This window comes from Mobula hypostoma, chromosome 2 (assembly GCF_963921235.1).
Source record: "Mobula hypostoma chromosome 2, sMobHyp1.1, whole genome shotgun sequence".
Taxonomy (NCBI): Eukaryota; Metazoa; Chordata; class Chondrichthyes; order Myliobatiformes; family Myliobatidae; genus Mobula; species Mobula hypostoma.
In genome coordinates, this window is record NC_086098.1 from 79298017 (window position 1) to 79317693 (window position 19677).

Sequence of the window (19677 nt, forward strand, 5' to 3'; positions counted from 1 at the left end):
TACAACCCTCTGCAGCTTCTTTCGGTCCTGTGCAGTAGCCCCTCCATACCAGACAGTGATGCAGCCTGTCAGAATGCTGTCCATGGTACATCTATACAAGTCTTTGAGTGTATTTGTTGACATGCCAAATTTCTTCAAACTCCTAATAAAGTATAGCTACTGTCTTGCCTTCTTTATAACTACATCGATATGCTGGGTCATCAACAAACTTGAGTATGGTGTTGGAACTTTACTTAAGCCACACAGTCATAGGTGAAAAGCAAGTAGAGCAGGGGACTAACCACACAGCCCTGTGGTACACCTGTGCTAATGGAGATTGTGGAGCAGATGTCTGAAAGTGAGGAAATCCAGGATCCAATTGAACATGGGGATATTGAGACCCCATTCTGCTCTATTTATGAAATTTCTAATCATTGGCCCAACTGTTAAGCATGTACAATGGTTTATAAGCTCAAGGTGCTTGAGAAGTTGCAGAACCTGGACTTCTGTACCTCCCTCTGCAATTGGATCCTCGACTTCCTAACCAGATGACCACAATCTGTGCAGATTGTTGATAACATGTGCTCCACACTGACTATCAATACTGGCACACCTAGGGGTGTGTGCTTAGCCCAATGCTCTACTCTCTATATACACACGACTCTGTGGCTGATCCAGCAATAATCATTAGGCAATAAGATTAGAGTGACTGATATAGATTCCATTTTTACTTTTAAATGACTAACATGGGCTCAGACACCACCTTATGGAAGCGGAAAAACCTAACCTTGATGAAGCACATCTTACTGTTTAGACCGCATTATACTACTGCACATTAAACTCCATTATATATGGCACTTTGTGTTAATATTATTTTGTGTGCTGTATGCTACAAATACACTGTGTTTTGTACCTTGGTTCCAGAAGAAAGTTGTTTCATTTAGCTGTATGTGTGTGGGGTTGAATAACAATAAACTTAAACTTGACTTAATACAAGGTAAACACAACCCCTAAGAATTCAGAGATAAATTACAACTAAAACAATAAGAGTGGCTACTTTACAAACTCATTTACTAACCTGGGGAAAGCAGTTATGGTGCTGATGGTCTCATTTGGTTTCAACAAGGCAAACACCTCTTGCCGACGCAACTTCATATTTGCTTCCACGGTGTTAAAATCTGCCATGGTCCCTCCATAGGGCTGCCCAGGTGTCCCCTCAATCATGTAGCTTCCATATTCGGGTCTCCAAAGAGTTGGGTGGCTTTTGGCAAAGCATCATAAAAAGGGTTATTATTTTATGCAGCAGAGTCTTTCAAGCATTTGGTGATACTTAGTGTTCTTAATTTCTTTAAAGTTCAAAGTTAAGGTATTATCAAATATATGTCAACAAATACTATCCTGATATTCATTTTCCTGCTGGCTTTCACAGTAGAATAAAGAAATACACTAGGATCAATAAAAAGCTATGCACAAAGACTGACAAACAACCAAAGTGCAAAAGACAACAAGGTGTGCAAATTCAAAATAAATACCGAGAATGTGAACAACAGGAATTCTGCAGATGCTGGAAATTCAAGCAACACACATCAAAGTTGCTGGTGAACGCAGCAGGCCAGGCAGCATCTCTAGGAAGAGGTACAGTTGACGTTTCAGGCCGAGACCCTTCGTCAGGACTAACTGAAGGAAGAGTTAGTAAGAGATTTGAAAGTTGGAGGGGGAGGGGGAGATCCAAAATGATAGGGGAAGACAGGAGGGGGAGAGATGGAGCAAAGAGCTGGACAGGTGATAGGCAAAGGGGATATGAGAGGATCATGGGACAGGAGGTCCCTTGTCTTCTGCCCCCCCCCCACTTGTCTTTCTCCCCAGACCTCCTGTCCCATGATCCTCTCATATCCCCTTTGCCTATCACCTGTCCAGCTCTTGGCTCCATCCCTCCCCCTCCTGTCTTCCCCTATCATTTTGGATCTCCCCCTCCCCCTCACACTTTCAAATCTCTTACTAACTCTTCCTTCAGTTAGTCCTGACGAAGGGTCTCGGCCTGAAACGTCGACTGTACCTCTTCCTAGAGATGCTGTCTGGCCTGCTGCGTTCACCAGCAACTTTGATGTGTGTTACTAAGAATGTGAGTTGTAAAGTCCCTGAAAGTGAGCTGTAGGTTGTGAAATCAGTTCGGTGTTGACGTGAGTGAAGTTATCCATACTGGTTCCAGAGCCTGATGGATATAGGGTAACAACTGTTCCTGAACCTGCTGGTGTGGAACCCAAGCCTATTTTAGTTCTGATCTTAGTTGGTGAAGAGACTTATTGTGTCCAATCTGGGACAGCACACTTGCTTTTCATCGCTAGAGGACACTCAGCTCTCACCTGAAGCTCCAAGTAGCTGTTGGCATGCAACAGCAGCTGCATCCAGACACAAAGCTTCAACATGCAGCCCAAACCAGGTCTGGGCGGCTGATGGGCCTCATACCCCTGTCCGTCCTAGCATGCAAAGCCACCGCTGGCAGACCAAACAGGTGAGATCAAATTAGTTCTACCAGGAAGGTGGTTCAGCGACACTTTGAGGAGAGTGAAAGGCATGACAAGGCATAGAAGTAGTCGTCATCGCCCAATGCAACCAAGACCCCAGTTGTAACTATTATTCATATTACTGGATCCAATCTTCCAAGGTTGCAAGACTGGAACTGCCCCAGTGCAATAGTTTTGACTCTTAAAAACTCTCCTACACAGGTTTCTTCATGCATTTCACATCTAAGTAACAGAAGAACTGCTCAAATACAACTGTCGTTGTTGACTATGATGGGCAATTAATCATCTGCATGATTTGTTACAGCCTGTCCAAATTCCTAATACAAGACTCAAAAAGCATCTATTGGGTATTAAGTAATAAAGTGGTAGAATGGTGCAAGCATAATTTGAGTCTCAATGTGGACAAGTCAAAAAAGAGATGATTGTGGACTTCAGGAAGGTGCAGGCAGAATACTCCTCACTACACAAATGGCTCCTGCATGCAATGAGTTCTGAGCACCAAGTTTCTGGGAGTGCACCTCAACACCTCTTTAGCTAAGAAAGCACAGCAGTGTCTCCGCTTTCTAAGGACATTGAGGCAACCCAGGCTCCCTCCCAACCCCCACCAATCATTCTAATTTTTACAGGAGCACCAGTGAGTGTCCTAACCAGCTGCATCACTATCTGATACGGGAATTACAATGAAGCATGCAACTGTACAAACCCCTACAAAGGGGTGTGCGGACCGCTGAATCATCGGGATCTCTCTTCTACCCATCAAAAGATATTTATCAGGAGTGCTGTGTATGCAGGGGCCTTAGCATTGTCAAGAATCCCTCCCATCTGTCAAACAATTTCTTTGACCCTGTCCCATCAGGCAGGGGCTACTTCTACAGAAAGACAGCATCAGGACAAGGACTGTTAAGTTAGGAAACGGTTTCTTTTCCCAGGCCGTGGGACTACTGAATTGCTACCACCAACCAATGCTGCATGTTCCACAACAGCAATTCCTTCGCTTGCATCTTCAGAAACAGCTCTATTTCTACGTTAAGTATTTCTATTTTTTTCCCTTTCAGGGCTTTTTTTTTTTGAAGACCCTGACCTGGAGTTACACGCTGACTTCGGTTTTCTGCTGGAATGGGACTTGTTCGCGGGGTCTCACAACTGGCTGTTATTCGATATACCAAGAATACGGCCTAGAAGACTAGCACGCCTTCAGGGTTCTGGGATTTTGTGGCTCTGGAGGCGGGCGGACTCTGGGTCGGTGCCTCTGCAGGAAATCGGCGTGCTGTGGGAGATGGAAGATCAAAAGCAGTAAGCTGGCTGCTGGGTGTATGCTCAGAGACCCAAGTTCTTTGGGCACAGAACTCAGAAAAAGTGACACAACGGACTTGTAATATCGTAAATCAACGAGTTGCTTATTACGTCTCCCCTCTCACTGGGAAACGGAGATACCTCCTTTTCCCTTATTAGAGAGAAGGAATGAGCCTGTGGTACATCAAATTACCGTGTGAAAGAGTAGTCCGTATCTTTATTGATGCTTTGCTGCACGCTTGAGTGCTTGGTGGGGAGTGCCGATGCTTTTTTTTGCTAATGGGGGTGGGGGGGGGATCATTGCTTTGCTGCTGCTTATGCATGGGAGGGGGCTTTGGGGTTCCAACATTTAAATGTCATTCATTCCTTGGGGCACTCCTCTGTTTCTGTGGATGGTTGTGAAGAAAAAGTATTTAGGATGTATATTGTATACATTTGACATTAAATGTACCTTTGAAACCCAGATCAGACCTGCAGATTTGTGATATTAGTTTATTGCATTATGGAAAACCTATATTAAAACACGAATACCACGCTGAGGAACTGAAAGATCACCAATAAGCTTTCACAGGTTACCACTTGGTAAGAAGAGGCAGGTAGGTTGCTGAGTTACTACTACTTAAAATTTGAGTGTAGCATGTTGTTCACCTTGCTGACTTCAATTTTTATTTAGAGATACAACATGAAACAGGCCCTTCTGAATCTTTGAGCATGCCAAAGGTTTACACAATTTACACTGACCAATTAACATACTGTCGTTTTTTGAGACTGTGGGAAGAAATTGAAATACCCAGAGAAAATCAACATGGAAGGAACATACAAACTTGCTTAGAGGACACCAGAACTGAACTGACACCCTGAGATGGAACAGTATCATGCTAACATGGCAGCCCACTGCTTGTTGCATTTTTTTTTTTATGGCATTCAAGATTTTGACATGGCTGGCATAACACAGCAGGGCTACACATTAGTTTGCGGTTAGCACAACACATTACAGTACCAGCGATCTATGTTCATTTCCTGCTGCTATCCGTAAATAGTCTGAACATTCTCCCTGTATCTATGTGGATTTTCTCTGGTTCCCTCCCACAGTCCAAAGATGTACCAGTTGGTAGGTTAATTAGTCATTATAAATTATCCCATGATTACGCAAGGCTAAATCAAGAGATTGCTGGGTGACATGGCTCTAAGGGCCGGAAGGGACTATTCCACGCTGCAGGAAAATGGTTTAAGGAGGGATAATTAAACAAAAATCCGTCATGATAGCATGGTAGTGCAGACTCGATGGACTGAATGGCCCAATTCTGCACTTGTCATGTGATCCTATTGTTTGTAGAAAAAGCTCATACAGTACATGTTAGCTTAAAAGTGGAGGAAATAGATCATAAATAATTATGCTCATGACATTGTAAACACTGTACAAGCAATAATTTTAAAGTTACCCTTAGAGCTGTGTTTGGTTGACTGTCTTGCTCATGCTAATAAGTGAACAGAGGAAGTTGAGTCTCCTTTGATTACCACTGGGACGCTGATGGAAGCTCTTAAACACCATTGTCAAGTGAGTATTAATTATTTTAGAACATAAAATAGTACGGCACAGTACAGGCCCTTCGGCCCACAATGTTGTGCCAACCCTCAAACCCTGCCTCCCATATAACCCCCCACCTTAAATTCCTCCATATACCAGTCTAGTAGTTTCTTAAACTTCACTAGTGTATCTGCCTCCACCACTGACTCAGGCAGTGCATTCCAAGCACCAACCACTCTGAGTAAAAAACCTTCCTCTAATATCCCCCTTGAACTTCCCGCCCCTTACCTTAAAGCCATGTCCTCCTGTATTGAGCAGTGGTGCCCTGGGGAAGAGGCACTGGCTATCCACTCTATCTATTCCTCTTGTTATCTTGTACACCTCTATCATATCTCCTCTCATTTTCCTTCTCTCCAAAGAGTAAAGCCCTAGCTCCCTTAATCTCTGATCATAATGCATACTCTCTAAACCAGGCAGCATCCTGGTAAATCTCCTCTATACCCTTTCCAATGCTTCCACATCCTTCCTATAGTGAGGTGACCAAAACTGGACACAGTACTCCAGGTGTGGCCTAACCAGAGTTTTATAGAGCTGCATCATTACATCGTGACTCTTAAACTCTATTCCTCGACTTATGAAAGCTAACACCCCATAAGCTTTCTTAACTACCCTATCCACCTGTGAGGCAACTTTCAGGGATCTGTGGACACGTACCCCGAGATCCTTCTGCTCCTCCACACTACCAAGTATTCTGCCATTTACTTTGTACTCTACCGTGGAGTTTGTCCTTCCAAAGTGTACCACCTCACACTTCTCCGGGTTGAACTCCATCTGCCACTTCTCAGCCCACTTTTGCATCCTATCAATGTCTCTCTGCAATCTTTGAAAATCCTCTACACTATCTACAACACCACCAACCTTTGTGTCGTCTGCAAACTTGCCACCCCACCCTTCTATCCCCACATCCAGGTCGTTAATAAAAATCACGAAAAGTAGAGGTCCCAGAACAGATCCTTGTGGGACACCACTAGTCACAATCCTCCAATCTGAATGTACTCCCTCCACCACCACCCTCTGCTTCCTGCAGGCAAGCCAATTCTGAATCCACCTGGCCAAATTTCCCTGGATCCCATGCCTTCTAATTTTCTGAATAAGCCTACCGTGTGGAACCTTGTCAAATGCCTTACTAAAATCTATATAGATCACATCCACTGCACTACCCTCATCTATATGCCTGGTCACCTCCTCAAGGAACTCTATCAGGCTTGTTAGACACGATCTGCCCTTCCCAAAGCCATGCTGACTGTCCCTGATCAGACCATGATTCTCTAAATGCCCAGAGATCCTATCTCCAAGAATCTTTTCCAACAGCTTTCCCACCACAGACGCAAGGCTCACTGGTCTATAATTACCCGGACTATCCCTACTACCTTTTTTGAACCAGGTTCAACGTTCGACTTCCTCCAATCCTCCGGTACCATTCCTGTAGACAATGAGGACATAAAGATCCTAGCCAGAGACTCAGCAATCTCTTCCCTCGCCTTGTGGAGCAGCCTGGGGAATATTCCGTCAGGCCTCGGGGACTTATCTGTCCTAACGTATTTTAACAACTCCAACACCTCCTCTTCCTTAATATCAACATGCTCCAGAACATCAACCTCACTCATATTGTCCTCACCATCAAGTTCCCTCTCATTGGTGAATACCGAAGAGAAGTATTCATTGAGGACCTCACTCACTTCCACAGCCTCCAGGCACATCTTCCCACCTTTATCTCTAATTGGTCCTACCTTCAATCCTGTCATCCTTTTGTTCTTCACATAATTGAAGAATGCCTTGGGGTTTTCCTTTACCCTACTCTCCAAGGCCTTCTCATGCCCCCTTCTTGCTCTTCACAGCCTCTTCTTAAGCTCCTTTCTTGCTTCCCTATATTCCTCAACAGACCCATCTGATCCTTGCTTCCTAAACCTCATGTATGCTGCCTTCTTCCACCTGACTAGATTTTCCACCTCACTTGGCACCCATGGTTCCTTCACCCTACCATTCTTTATCTTCCTCATCGGGACAAATTTATCCCTAACATTCCGCAAGAGCTCTCTAAACATCGACCACATGTCCATAGTACATTTCCCTGCAAAAACATCATCCCAATTCACACCCGCAAGTTCTAGCCTTATAACCTCATAATTTGCCTTTCCCCAATTAAAAATTTTCCTGTCCTCTCTGATTCTATTCTTTTCCATGATAATGCTAAAGGCCAGGGAGCGGTGGTCACTGTCCCCCAGATGTTTACCCACTGAGAGATCTGTGACCTGACCCGGTTCATTACCTAGTACTAGATCTAGTATGGCATTCCCCCTGGTCGGCCTGTCCACATACTGTGACAGGAATCCGTCCTGGACACACTTAACAAACTCTGCCCCATCTAAACCCTTGGAACTAATCAGGTGCCAATTAATATTAGGGAAATTAAAGTCACCCATGATAACAACCCAGTTGTTTTTGCACCTTTCCAAAATCTGCCTCCCAATCTGCTCCTCTGTATCTCTGTTGCTACCAGGGGGCCTATAGAATACCCCCAATAGAGTAACTGCTCCCTTCCTGTTCCTGACTTCCACTCATATTGACTCAAAAGAGGATCCTGCTACATTACCCACCCTTTCTATAGCTGTAATAGTATCCCTGAGAAGTAATGCCACCCCTCCTCCCCTTTTTCCGCCCTCTCTATCCCTTTTAAAGCACTGAAATCCAGTAATATTGAGAATCCATTCCTGCCCTGGTGCCAGCCAAGTCTCTGTAATGGCCACTACATCATAATTCCATGTATGTATCCAAGCTCTCAGTTTTAATCTTTATTTAGAGATACAGCACTGTAACTGGCCCTTCTGGCCCAATGAGCCCATCATACCTAATTATACCCACAAGTCCAATTAGAATGCCACGTGAGTGTAGTGATTAGTGCAACGTTATTACAGCTCGGGCAGAGTTCATTTCCAGCACACTCTAAGAACGTTTGAACATTCTTCCCTTGTGTGCATGGGTTTTCTCCCATTGATAAAGTACGTAAAGGGTTAAGACAGTCAGTTAAACAATAGCAGCCTGCTTTCCTGTAAGAAACCACTGATGATCAACAGATGTGCTAAGCCATGCTGAGCCATCTTTCTTCTTGGAGTTAGACAATGTTTCAAGGTCCTTTCTCTTTGTGCAGTCATACACATAGGTAAGATCAGCTCCAGCCTATCCTGTGTATGTGGCCACTATATCTATTCTGTAATTTGTCTCTTTGTACTGTCACGCACATAGATTCCTGTCCAAGACCGGAAGATGCTGCAGAAGATCGTGAACACGGCGCAGCACATCACACAAACCAATCTTCCGTCCTTGGACTCACTTTACACTGCAAGCTGTCGGAGCAGTGCTGCCAGGATAATCAAGGACACAACCCACCCAGCCAACACACTTTTCATACCTCTTCCCTCCGGGAGAAGGCTCAGGAGCTTGAAGACTCGTACGGCCAGATTTGGGAACAGCTTCTTTCCAACTGTGATAAGACTGCTGAACGGATCCTGACCCAGATCTGTGCCGTACCCTCCAAATATCCGGACCTGCCTCTTGTTGTTTGTTTTTTTTTGCACTACCTTACTTTCCATTTTCCTATTTTCTATTTATGATTTATAATTTAAATTTTTAATATTTACTATCGATTTGTACTCCAGGAGCAGGAAGCACAGAATCAAATATCGCTGTGATGATTGTGCGTTCTAGTATCAATTGTTTGGCGACAATAAAGTATAAAGGCCGGCTCCAGCTTGGTATGCGTTGGGATATGTGAGCAACTACACCTGTTTTGTAAGAGGAACTGCCAGTTAGTTCGTGGACTGAGCAGGAACAGTCACAGACTGTTCCTGTTTGAGTGATTAACTGAGGTGCCCCAGAGGCTTTGAATAAAGGGTTTATACTCATATGGTCCGAGTGAGTTTATTCAGATTTGACTTCTACACCATAGTCCAAAGATGTACTGGTTAGGGGGTTAAGAGCAGGAACAGTCACAGACTGTTCCTGTTTGAGTGATTAACTGAGGTGCCCCAGAGGCTTTGAATAAAGAAAGGGTTTATACTCATATGGTCCGAGTGAGTTTATTCAGATTTGACTTCTACACCATAGTCCAAAGATGTACTGGTTAGGGGGTTAATCGGTCATTATAAATTGTCCAATGATTAGGCTAGGGTTAATTGATGGGTTGCTGGGCAGTGCACTCAAAGAGCCAGAAGGGCCTACTCTGCACTGTATCTCTAAATAAAATAAATAAATCAAGAGAAAGATTGCAGATTGTGGAGGTCATCATATATAGAATCTTGGTTGATCCCCTCCCTGACCCTCCTACAATATATCCAATTCACTTCATGAAAAAGAAAACTGGTAACAGATAAGTAAATTTATAAATAAAATTATTTACTTACTTAGGATTTGCCTTTTCTCCTCGATTTTGCAGTTCATGGAGAATTTCTTCTCCCTGAAGCAGTACCTGAACTTTCTGATGCTCGTGATCGAATGACAACAGCATATACTCAACCTATTGATAGAAACAAATCAGTAAAACATGAACATGCCCTAGTCAGACTTGTCTACATTTATGACAAATGCAATAAAAATAGAAAGGTATCGTGATTCAGAATGTGCATGAAATACTTCAAGATACAAGATTGTTTAATTCAGTTCTAGTACACAAGTGTAAAGGAGCACAAAATAATTGTTGCTCCAGATCCAATACAGATTAAAAAAAAATAAAACAATGATAACAAAAAAATACATAAATAAAGACAGGTTTCCACCGCTATCCGAAGGTACAGCGTTCCTATGAAATGGTTCATAAGCCGGAATGTCGTAAAGTGAATAAGCAATTACCATTTATTAATATGGAAAAAATTTTTGAGTGTTCTCAGACCCAAAAAGTAACCTACAAAATCATGCCAAATAACACATAAAACCTAAAATATAGTAAAAGCAGGAATGATATGATAAATACACAGCCTATATAAAGTAGAAATACTTTTCTGCGGCACTGTCTAGCGCAGTGAAAATCTCACGGCAGCACTCTCGGCAGAAACACTCTCTCCAGTAACCTTTAAGCTATGAAGCTGCCAAATCTTACCAAATACACAGCCTATATAAAGTAGAAATAATCTATGTACAGTGTAGTTTCACTTACTGGAATCGGGGAGACTCTAATAAATTGCAATTTCGTCACAGTTAAACACTTGCTTATACGAATAACTACCTTCTGTAATTATTTTCTTCAGTTCTGCTGGGAACTTTTCGGCAGTTTCAGTATCAGCCGAAGCACTCTCTCTGGTAAACGTTAAACTATGAAGCTGCCCTCGCCTCAGAAAGCGATCAAACCACCCATGACTACCTTTAAATTCCACTTTCGCAACACTTTCATCACCATCGTCCAGTGCTTTCTGTTTCAGCTTATTAAAAAGACTGACTGATTTCTCCCTAAGTATAAGAAAACTTAACAGAACACCACACTTTGTACACCCATCAATCCACTCAAGCAATAGACTTTCCAGTTTATCCATTATTGGATGCTGACTAAGAGAGACCACTTTGCTACGAGCAGAACCAACAGTAACATCAGTAGTTTTCAAAAGTCTTTCTCTCTGCGTATAAATAGTGCAAGTGGCGGACTAAGGCAAGTTCAACGCGCGGACAATGTCCTTACTTTGTTCACCACAATCAAAACGCTTAATTATGTCTTCCTTCAGTTAGTCCTGACGAAGGGTCTCAGCCTGAAACATCGACTGCGCCTCTTCCTATAGATGCTGCTTGGCCTGCTGCGTTCACCAGCAACTTTGATGTATGTCGCTTAATTATGTCTAGTTTTATGCTAAGTGTAATACCCTTACGAGCTCTTTTAGGCTTTTCCGATACCTTAGAACTCATCTTGCTAACGGATGCACAAAATAAATCGAGATAAAGTAGGTGTTTATGCAATTGCCGCTAGAATACAGTTCCAGGGGAGGAGCTTGGCTGCTCGGGCGCACGCTGCCTTGTTTCGTAACAGTGAAAACACCTTCTGTTAGCGAAAACAGGTAACTAATGTAGTTCTTTCGTAACAGCGAGGTGTTATAAAGCAAACGTTTGGAAAACAGGAGCCACCTGTATGTAAGATAGTTTATATGCAGAGATGGATTGAATGTCTATTATAAAAGGATGCTAGGCACAGGAGTGGCTGTTCATAAGATGACTGAAAGGAAATGATAAAGTAATGGTGGTAGGGCAAGTGAAGGGGTGAGTTTGTGGGTGGAGGTATTGATCAGCCTTACCGCTTCGGGAAAAGAACTGATTTTTGAGCCTGGTGATTCTGCTATTGATATTAATGCTGTAGTCAGACTTGTCTACATTTATGGCAAATCCAATGAAAATAGAAAGATGTCTCCATTCAGAATGTGCAAATTACACCTGTCATCAATAATGTTTAAGTAATCAAATCATAACCCAGGATTCTCCTGGCACTTGCTCATGCTATTTGGATACAGAATTTCTCCAATCTGTCCTAAATTATTTTATCTGTGGAAAAGTAATTTTATTATGTATGTATTCTGACCCCCACCATCCAGGCCACAACACCTTCTCACATCTACCATTGGAAAGGACATACAGAAGCTTGAAGTCCAATTATCACCAGAGTCAAGAACAGTTAATTCTATTTGATTCCTGATCTAGTCTGTACAACCCTAATCACTCCCCTCAGCAGAGTAAAATTATGATAACTTCACACAATCAACTTTATGTTTTGGCTCTAATTGGTACAATTTATGTTTTTTTCTTCTGAATGTGGTGTTTCAAATGCTATGTGCCGGTGATGTTGCTACAAGTACTGTAAGTTTTTTGCTACACTTTATGCAAACACATACGTATGCCTATAGCAAGCTTGCTTCTGCATTTGTGACATGTGCTTATTCATCGTTATGCAAAAGCCTGACTTCTTAAACATTTTCATTCTGCAGTCAAATCCATTTGGTAATCAGATCAAGATATTTCAATGCAACAGAACAAGGCGTGTTGCCAAAGGGTTGAAGCAGACATTTGACCGAGTTTGATGACAAATATTTGTATGACATCATTTAAGGCCATTTGTTGAACTAACTACAGTGGATTTCAGTTAATTAGGACACAAAAGTACATTTTGGCCAAATTAAACCACTGCCCCAATTAAACGAAGTACCATTTTTAACTGAGTAAAATTTATGTCTTTAAATGAAATCCAGAACAAACTGGAACATTACCAATATAGTAACGAAGTAGAGTACTATAAAACTGTATTAGTTCTTAATAGTTATCAGAGGAATTCATTTGCCATGTTCTTTTGATTGACTGTAAATGAACAAAATCAGTGCAGACACCGAGTGCAGATAATGGACAGTTTGGCAACAGTCACCTGTCCCAATTAAGCAGCATATTGTCCCAAATAAACAAAGGGAATCCCAGCCAGTCTCCCGATTTGTCCTTTAAGAGTTTCCCAAATAAAGGGTGGCCTAATTAATCAGAATCCACTGTATTCAATACAACAATTTTAAAATTTCAATACCTTTCTACCACTGTCCATGATTAGTACGTGCTTCATAATATTCTTCAAACCAATTGTGCAAACTCAATTTTATACATAATGCCACGGGACATTTTGCAACAGCATTAGATATTAGACTACTACAGCAAGAATAAATAAAATTCTTCACACAAAGAAAAAAAGCCCCAACCATAATTTGTAGTTTGCTATAAAGTTTTAACCAGAAAATTAATATACAAATTATGAAACAGTAAAAACCTAAACTGCAGTCTATTCAAGAGTTTGAATGTACATATTAAAATCAAATGTTTTCCTTTAATATTCTGGATGGAAAGATTCATCTTTCAAGATGGAAGATGTAATGTTAGTGACAAAAAAAAAATGGCCTTATTTATATTCTGGATTTATACTTGACTCAGTTAATGGTTCAAATATCAGGTTCAAATATTAATACCAAAAACCTGTATTCAAAAGCAATTATAGTATTTTTCCATGATCACACAATGACAAAATACCCCAATTTTCTAAAGCAAAAATCCAAGTACAGGTCAAGCTATAATAATGGCAGGAACAAGAGCCATTAAAGTTAGAATTTCCATATGCCCCTTGGAAGAACAATGCTCTGAAAAGATTGAAATCGCCATGAACAAATTCTGTCAGATATTTTGAAGAAGCTGAGTAAGATTTTTGAAGCTTGTTCAAAATATCTGGCAGAATTTGGTCATGGTGATTTCAATCTTTTAAGAGTGTTGTTCTTCCAAGAGGCATGTGGAAATTTTAACAAGCACTGAATTGATTTAGAAAGATCAAAAACTACAGGTGCAGGAACTCTCAAGTAATAACCAAAAACACTGGAAGTGTCAACACTGGACAGGTTAGGCAGCACTAACAACTAACATATAAAACTGAAGTACCTTTTGTCTGAAATGGGAAAATGAAAACAAGCTAGCATTAAATTGTAGAGGGGGAAGTTGTGGCTAGGATTAAAGAAACTTTGTGGCTGGAATTGAAAAGGGCTGTTCATTCACAATCCCCATGCAATCCAACAGAGCTTGAACAGTTTTGTAAGGAAGAATTGGGAAAAATTGCAGTGTCCAGATGTGCAAAGCTAATAGAGACCAATATACACAGACACAAGACTGTAATTGCTGCCAAAGGTGCATCTACCAAATACTGACTTGAAGGTGGGGTGAATACTTAAGTACATGCCGGAATAGGGATATCAAGTAAATTTATTCTATTTAGAGATACAGCATGGAACAGACCATTCCGGCCCTTTGAAACGCACTGCCCTACAACCCACCTATTTAACCCTAACCGAATCACAGGACAATTTACAACGACCAATTAACCAGAAGGTCTTCGGACTGTGAGAGGATATTTACATGCACACACGTAGAAAGTACAAACTTTCTTAGAGGACACTGGAACTGAACTCAATGCCTCGAGGTATAATACTGCTGCATTAACCACTATGCTACAGCAGTGATTTAAACAATTAAGGGGTAGCAGCCAGTAATACAAAGAACAACCAGTCTTCAAGCTGCTTCTATGGAATTACAAGCAGTAATCAAAGGCTCACAGCAGGAGGCCAGTTAAGGCTTGTAAACTGGCATGTTCGAGAGACATTCAGGAATGCATAGGCCACATGCAAAGCTACCTTTATTAGTTACACCAAATCAGACATCATACATCTTGTGTTTCTGAAACTATTGGAGCCCATGGTTTGCAGTCTCCGAGAGGATTCTGGGAGGTGGAGGCAGCAAGCGTGAGCCATGTTCAACTTCATTTCGACGATTAAAGCAATGAGGAGATTGAAACATTGAGGTGAATGCGGAAGGTGAGTGCCGGCTGCCTGCCTGCCTTTTGATCACTGGTGGGATCGCTTTGTTGCCAGACAGGGGAGACTATGTGGCCTGCTGCTGTGTGAAGAAGTTGTTACCGAGGTTTTCTGTGTTTTGGATATGGTTTTGAACTTGCAAACTTTGTTTTTCAATCCTATTAGTTTTTCTTTATATTCCGTGTTCTTCGCCTGATCTTTCTTGTTTTTTTTTAAGTGCAGGGCAGGAGTTCGGGGTTGATGTTCCTGTTCCTATTTGCTTTTTTGTGAGGGGAGGTTGGATTTTTGGAGTGGATAATTGTGTTGTCATTCTTTTTCTCCCCCCTTGGTTTTGTGGTCATCTGAAGAAGAATTTCAGAGTTTACACCTCCATAATAAATTAACCTCTTGAGCCTTTAGCAAATGGAATAGTTGTGTCCACAGGGAATCATTTCTCAAGAACAACATAAAACTATTAATGAGCCTAGTCCCATCGTCCTGCACCCAGACTGTAGCCCTCCATGTAGCTACCCAAATTTCTCCTAAATGTTGAAATCAAATCTGTATCCACTATTTGGACTGGCAGCTCGTTCCACATTCCCACCACCCTCTGAGTGAAGTCGTTCTCCCTTAAATATTTCACTTTTCATCCTTAACCCATGACCTCTAGTTCTCGTCTCACTAAACCTCAGTGGAAAAAGCCTGCTTGCACTTAGCCTACCTATACCCCTCATAATTTTGCATACCTCTATTAAATCTCCCCTTGTATTCCTATGCTCAATGCAGAATCTATCGTTTTTTTGGAACCATTTCTCTGCACCCAAAATACTGAGTAAACTGCACTTAGACAATAGGTGCAGGAGTAGGCCATTCAGCCCTTCGAGGCAGCACTGCCATTCACTGTGATCATGGCTGATCATCCACAATCAGTACCCTTTTCCTGCCTTCTCCCCATATCCCTTGACTCCGCCATCTTTAAGAGCTCTATCTAACTTTCTTGAAAGAATCCAGAGAATTGGCCTCCACTGCCTTCTGAGGCAGAGCATTCCACAGAACAACAATGCTCTGTGTGAAAGTTTTTCCTCAACTCCGTTCTAAATGGTCTACCCCTTATTCTTAAACTGTGGCCTCTGGTTCTGGACTCCCCAACATTGGGAACATGCTTCCTGCCTCTAGCGTGACCAATCCCTTATAATCTTGTATGTTTCAATCAGATCCCCTCTCATCCTTCTAAATTCCAGTGTATACAAGCCCAGTCGCTCCGATCTTTCAACATATGACAGTCCCGCCATCCCAGGAATTAACCTTGTGAACCTACGCTGCACTCCCTCAAAAGCTAGAATGTCCTTCCTCAAATTTGGAGACCAAAACTGTACACAATACTCCAGGTGTGGTCTCACCAGGGCCCTTGTAGCAAATGTGTTCAATTGCCTCATTTTTTCCCTAAGATTATAAACTTGTACTTCAAAAACAAAATCAGTAACAAGATGTGACCTAGTAACCTGCTCTTTGTTGTTTGGGCAATGGTACTACACAAAGACAAAAATTAAGTTATATTAAAAAAAAGTGCAAAAGGAGGAATAATGAGAGTATTCACAGATTCATCGGTTGTTCAGAAATGATGACAGAGGGGTAGAATTTCAAAAAGATTCTTCCTCCTTATCCCGCTCTATGTTTGTTTGTTGTGCTGCAGAAAGAGCCAATAATATCTACAGCTCCGGCCTCCATCACTCATTCTAAATTACAACAGCCAGCAGCTGGTTCACAATATCCCAGCCAATTCTCCAGCCAACACAGTTAATTCTATCTGCTGCAAAACCAAGACAACACGATGTTTCAGTTTAACAACTCACATCAAAGTGAATGGGTCAGACTGCCAAGCCTGCAGACCTGCAATTATAGGAAAATGCCTTCATTTCTCAAGAGCTGCCAGTCATCATGCTGGCAGCCCTCCACTATATGCTCATTCCATGAAGGCTAATTTGCAGGGTGAGTCAGTGGAAAGGAAGGCAAATGAAATGTTCGCATTCATTTCAAGAGGACCAGAATTCAAGAGCAAGGATGTAATGCTGAGGCTTTATGAGGCACTTGGTCAGACCACACTTGGAATATTGTGAGCAGTTTGGGTCCCTTATCTAAGAAATGTTTGGTGAAAAAGGTTAACATATGAGGAACGTTTGATGGCTCTGGGCCTGTTGGAGTGAGAGAGAGCTAGTGTAAAGAGGGAATCGCATTGAAACATATCAAATATAGGAAGGCCTAGATACAGTGGATGCACAGAGGACATTTCCTATAGTGAGTGAGCCTCAGACAAGAGGGCACAGCCTCAGAATAAAGGGATGTACATTGAGATTAGAGATGAGCAGGAATTTCTTCCGCCATAGGGTGGTGACTTGTGGAATTCATTGGCACAGAAAGGTGGAGGCCAAGTCATTGGGTATATTTAAAGTGGAGGTTGATAGGTTCTTGCTTAATCAGGACATGAAAGGTAATGGGGAGAAGGCAGAAGAATGGAGAATGGGGTTGAGGGGTGTGTGGTGTGTATGTATAAATATAAATAAATCAGCCATGATGGAATGGTGGAACAAAATGATGGGTTGAATGGCCTAATTCTGTTCCGATGTCTTATGGTTGCACGATGCTTCATGGTTACAATTAGTGGGTTAAAGGCCTTGTTTCCATGCAGTCTGTCTGCAACTACCATTGAGTAAGATTTCTCTATTCTATCTTTCTTTTTGGGTTGGGAATAAGTACAAGCCACTCCCTAGTTCAAAATTTAAAAACTCAACAAAAGAGTTTTACTACGAGTTTCCATGTCAATCATCTATAAAACCAAAGGGAGGGACATATCAGAGCATGCTTGCGCCAGCCATGAGATTACCCCCACATCCCAATGAAGTGATTGCAGACCACAGCAGTGGGTCTGCCTGCTGATCTCAAGTCAGCAATGCAAATCACCTTAAATTAGAAGGGAGCTATGTAGACAACTGCCAAAAGCATTTCTGTATATATTAACAACCCTGTCCCACTGATGTCAAGCTCAAAATCTAAAACACCATCTTTTACCTCAAAACCAAATAAGACATTCAGTGTTTCAACTGTACAGTATACCAACTGCAATTTATAGCACAAGATAAATTTGAATGTTTTGACACTGTATAAGAATATTGCTTTGAACAAATTACTGGATTGATTGTTCTGTGCAATTTGCACTGTATAATTGCTGAGTATAGTACTGTCAGCTCAGACACAAAAATAAAATCACATTAATTATAAAGGCTGATGAACCAAATAAATGCAGGGCTCTCAGCAACAAGCTTGTGGTACAAGATAAATGTCCATTCTACCTATTGCTTACATTATTTTAAAAAAGATTTTTACTCCTGTACGACTGCAGCACAAGATGTTACCAGCAACTTGTTTAAGAACCTTGATACTTCACAGGGGCGGAAACTTGATTTGGCAGATTCTATCAAGTTGTTCTGGGGAAGATAAGAATGATTCACAAAGCTTCAACAAGTTCAAACTTCAGAAGAGAGATAGGAGGTAAGTTGGTAGGAGCACATGTTTTATTTTTCTCCTGGGATTTATAACAACGGATATCAATTGCTTCATGTCTAACAAAGGGAGGAAATCATTAACAATATTCCGTCAACAGAAATAAACTTTATGAACAGTGAATCCAAGAAAAAGAGTGAAAACAGAGTTTGGAGTTTGAAGAAATATTTGATGAAAAAAATGTAGAAAATCCAAAATAAAATCAGGACACGCTAGAAAAGCTCTTTGACCTGAAAAAAACTTTTCAGATACATGACACCCAAATACCTGGCCTCACCCATCACCTTCCAGAATGTACTCCTCCTTACATCACCGTATTCTGGCTTCTATCCCCTTTATTTTTAGTCCTTTAAGGATTTGGCCCAAAACATCAACTGTTTATTCCTTTCCATAGCTGCTACCTGACCTGCAAAGTTTCCCCAGTACACATTTCAAAAAAAACTTGGGCTAAAGAAACAGTGAGAAAGAAAGGAAGCTAAAGAGTTGGACTGACTCTTTGTAACAAAAAATCTGATGAAGCTTGAGATATGTGGATGGAGGTGGCAGGGAGAGAATTTTTTTTAATCTTTTAAGAAGATGGGCTTTATGGTGAAAAGAATTTAGCATTTATCCTCACATCCTAGAATTAGAGCAGTTAAGAGCAGAATCTTGCTTTTCGGAACTGGTAATGAGTTATCTCCATATTTAATGAAAATATTAAATACATATATTAATTTTAAAATAATGTAAAATAATAATTACTATAACCATATCAACACACAAAGTGCTGGAGGAATTCAGCAGGTCAGGCAGCATCTATGAAAGTGAATCAGCAGTTGACATTTCCAACAGGACCCTTCATCAGGGCTGGAAGGGAAGGAGACTGTGCCAGAACAAAAAAAAATGGAGGCAGAGGAAGGAGTACAAGCTAGAAGATGATAGGTGAAGCCAGGTGGGTGGGGAAAGTGGCGGGGCAGGGGGGAGAAAGAAGAGAAAAGATGAAATATGAAGCTGGAAGGTGATGGGTGGAAAAGGCAAAGGGCTGGATCAGGAGGAACCCGATAGGAGAGGAAAGCAAGAAATAGCAATGAGGGGCTCCAGAGGAGGTGATAAGCAGGTGAAAAGAAGAGGCTAGAGAAGAGGGAGGAAGGGAGGGAGGAGAAGAAATTGATGTTCAGGTTGGATCTCCCAGTGGGGCCAGCTATTTCAGTTAAAAGAGCAAAACCTCCTATTCATGTCTGGGTAGTCTCAAACCTGATGGCATGATAGGCATTTTCTCTAACTTCAGTATATAGTCGAGTTTCCTCTGGCCTCCACATTCTGGTGGCCTTCTCACTCCTTCTCTTCTCCCCTCCCCTCAGTACTTTCCTACCACTCCCTCTGGTTCTCCACTTTCTTCCATTTCTCCCATAGTCCACTATTC

General features: G+C 41.7%; 1 protein-coding gene across 6 annotated transcripts in view; it reads right to left on the reverse strand.

The window, feature by feature from the left end:
- gclc (glutamate-cysteine ligase, catalytic subunit) overlaps positions 1–19677 on the reverse strand; it is a 103208-nt gene that overhangs the window by 58981 nt on the left and 24550 nt on the right. For all 6 annotated transcript variants that reach the window (XM_063039132.1, XM_063039124.1, XM_063039116.1 and 3 more), the window contains exons 3-4: positions 9786–9898; positions 1058–1240 (exon numbers count right to left, since the gene is read on the reverse strand). In XM_063039132.1, coding sequence (XP_062895202.1) covers positions 1058–1240; positions 9786–9898 — 296 coding nt within the window. The remainder of the gene's footprint in view (positions 1–1057; positions 1241–9785; positions 9899–19677) is intronic.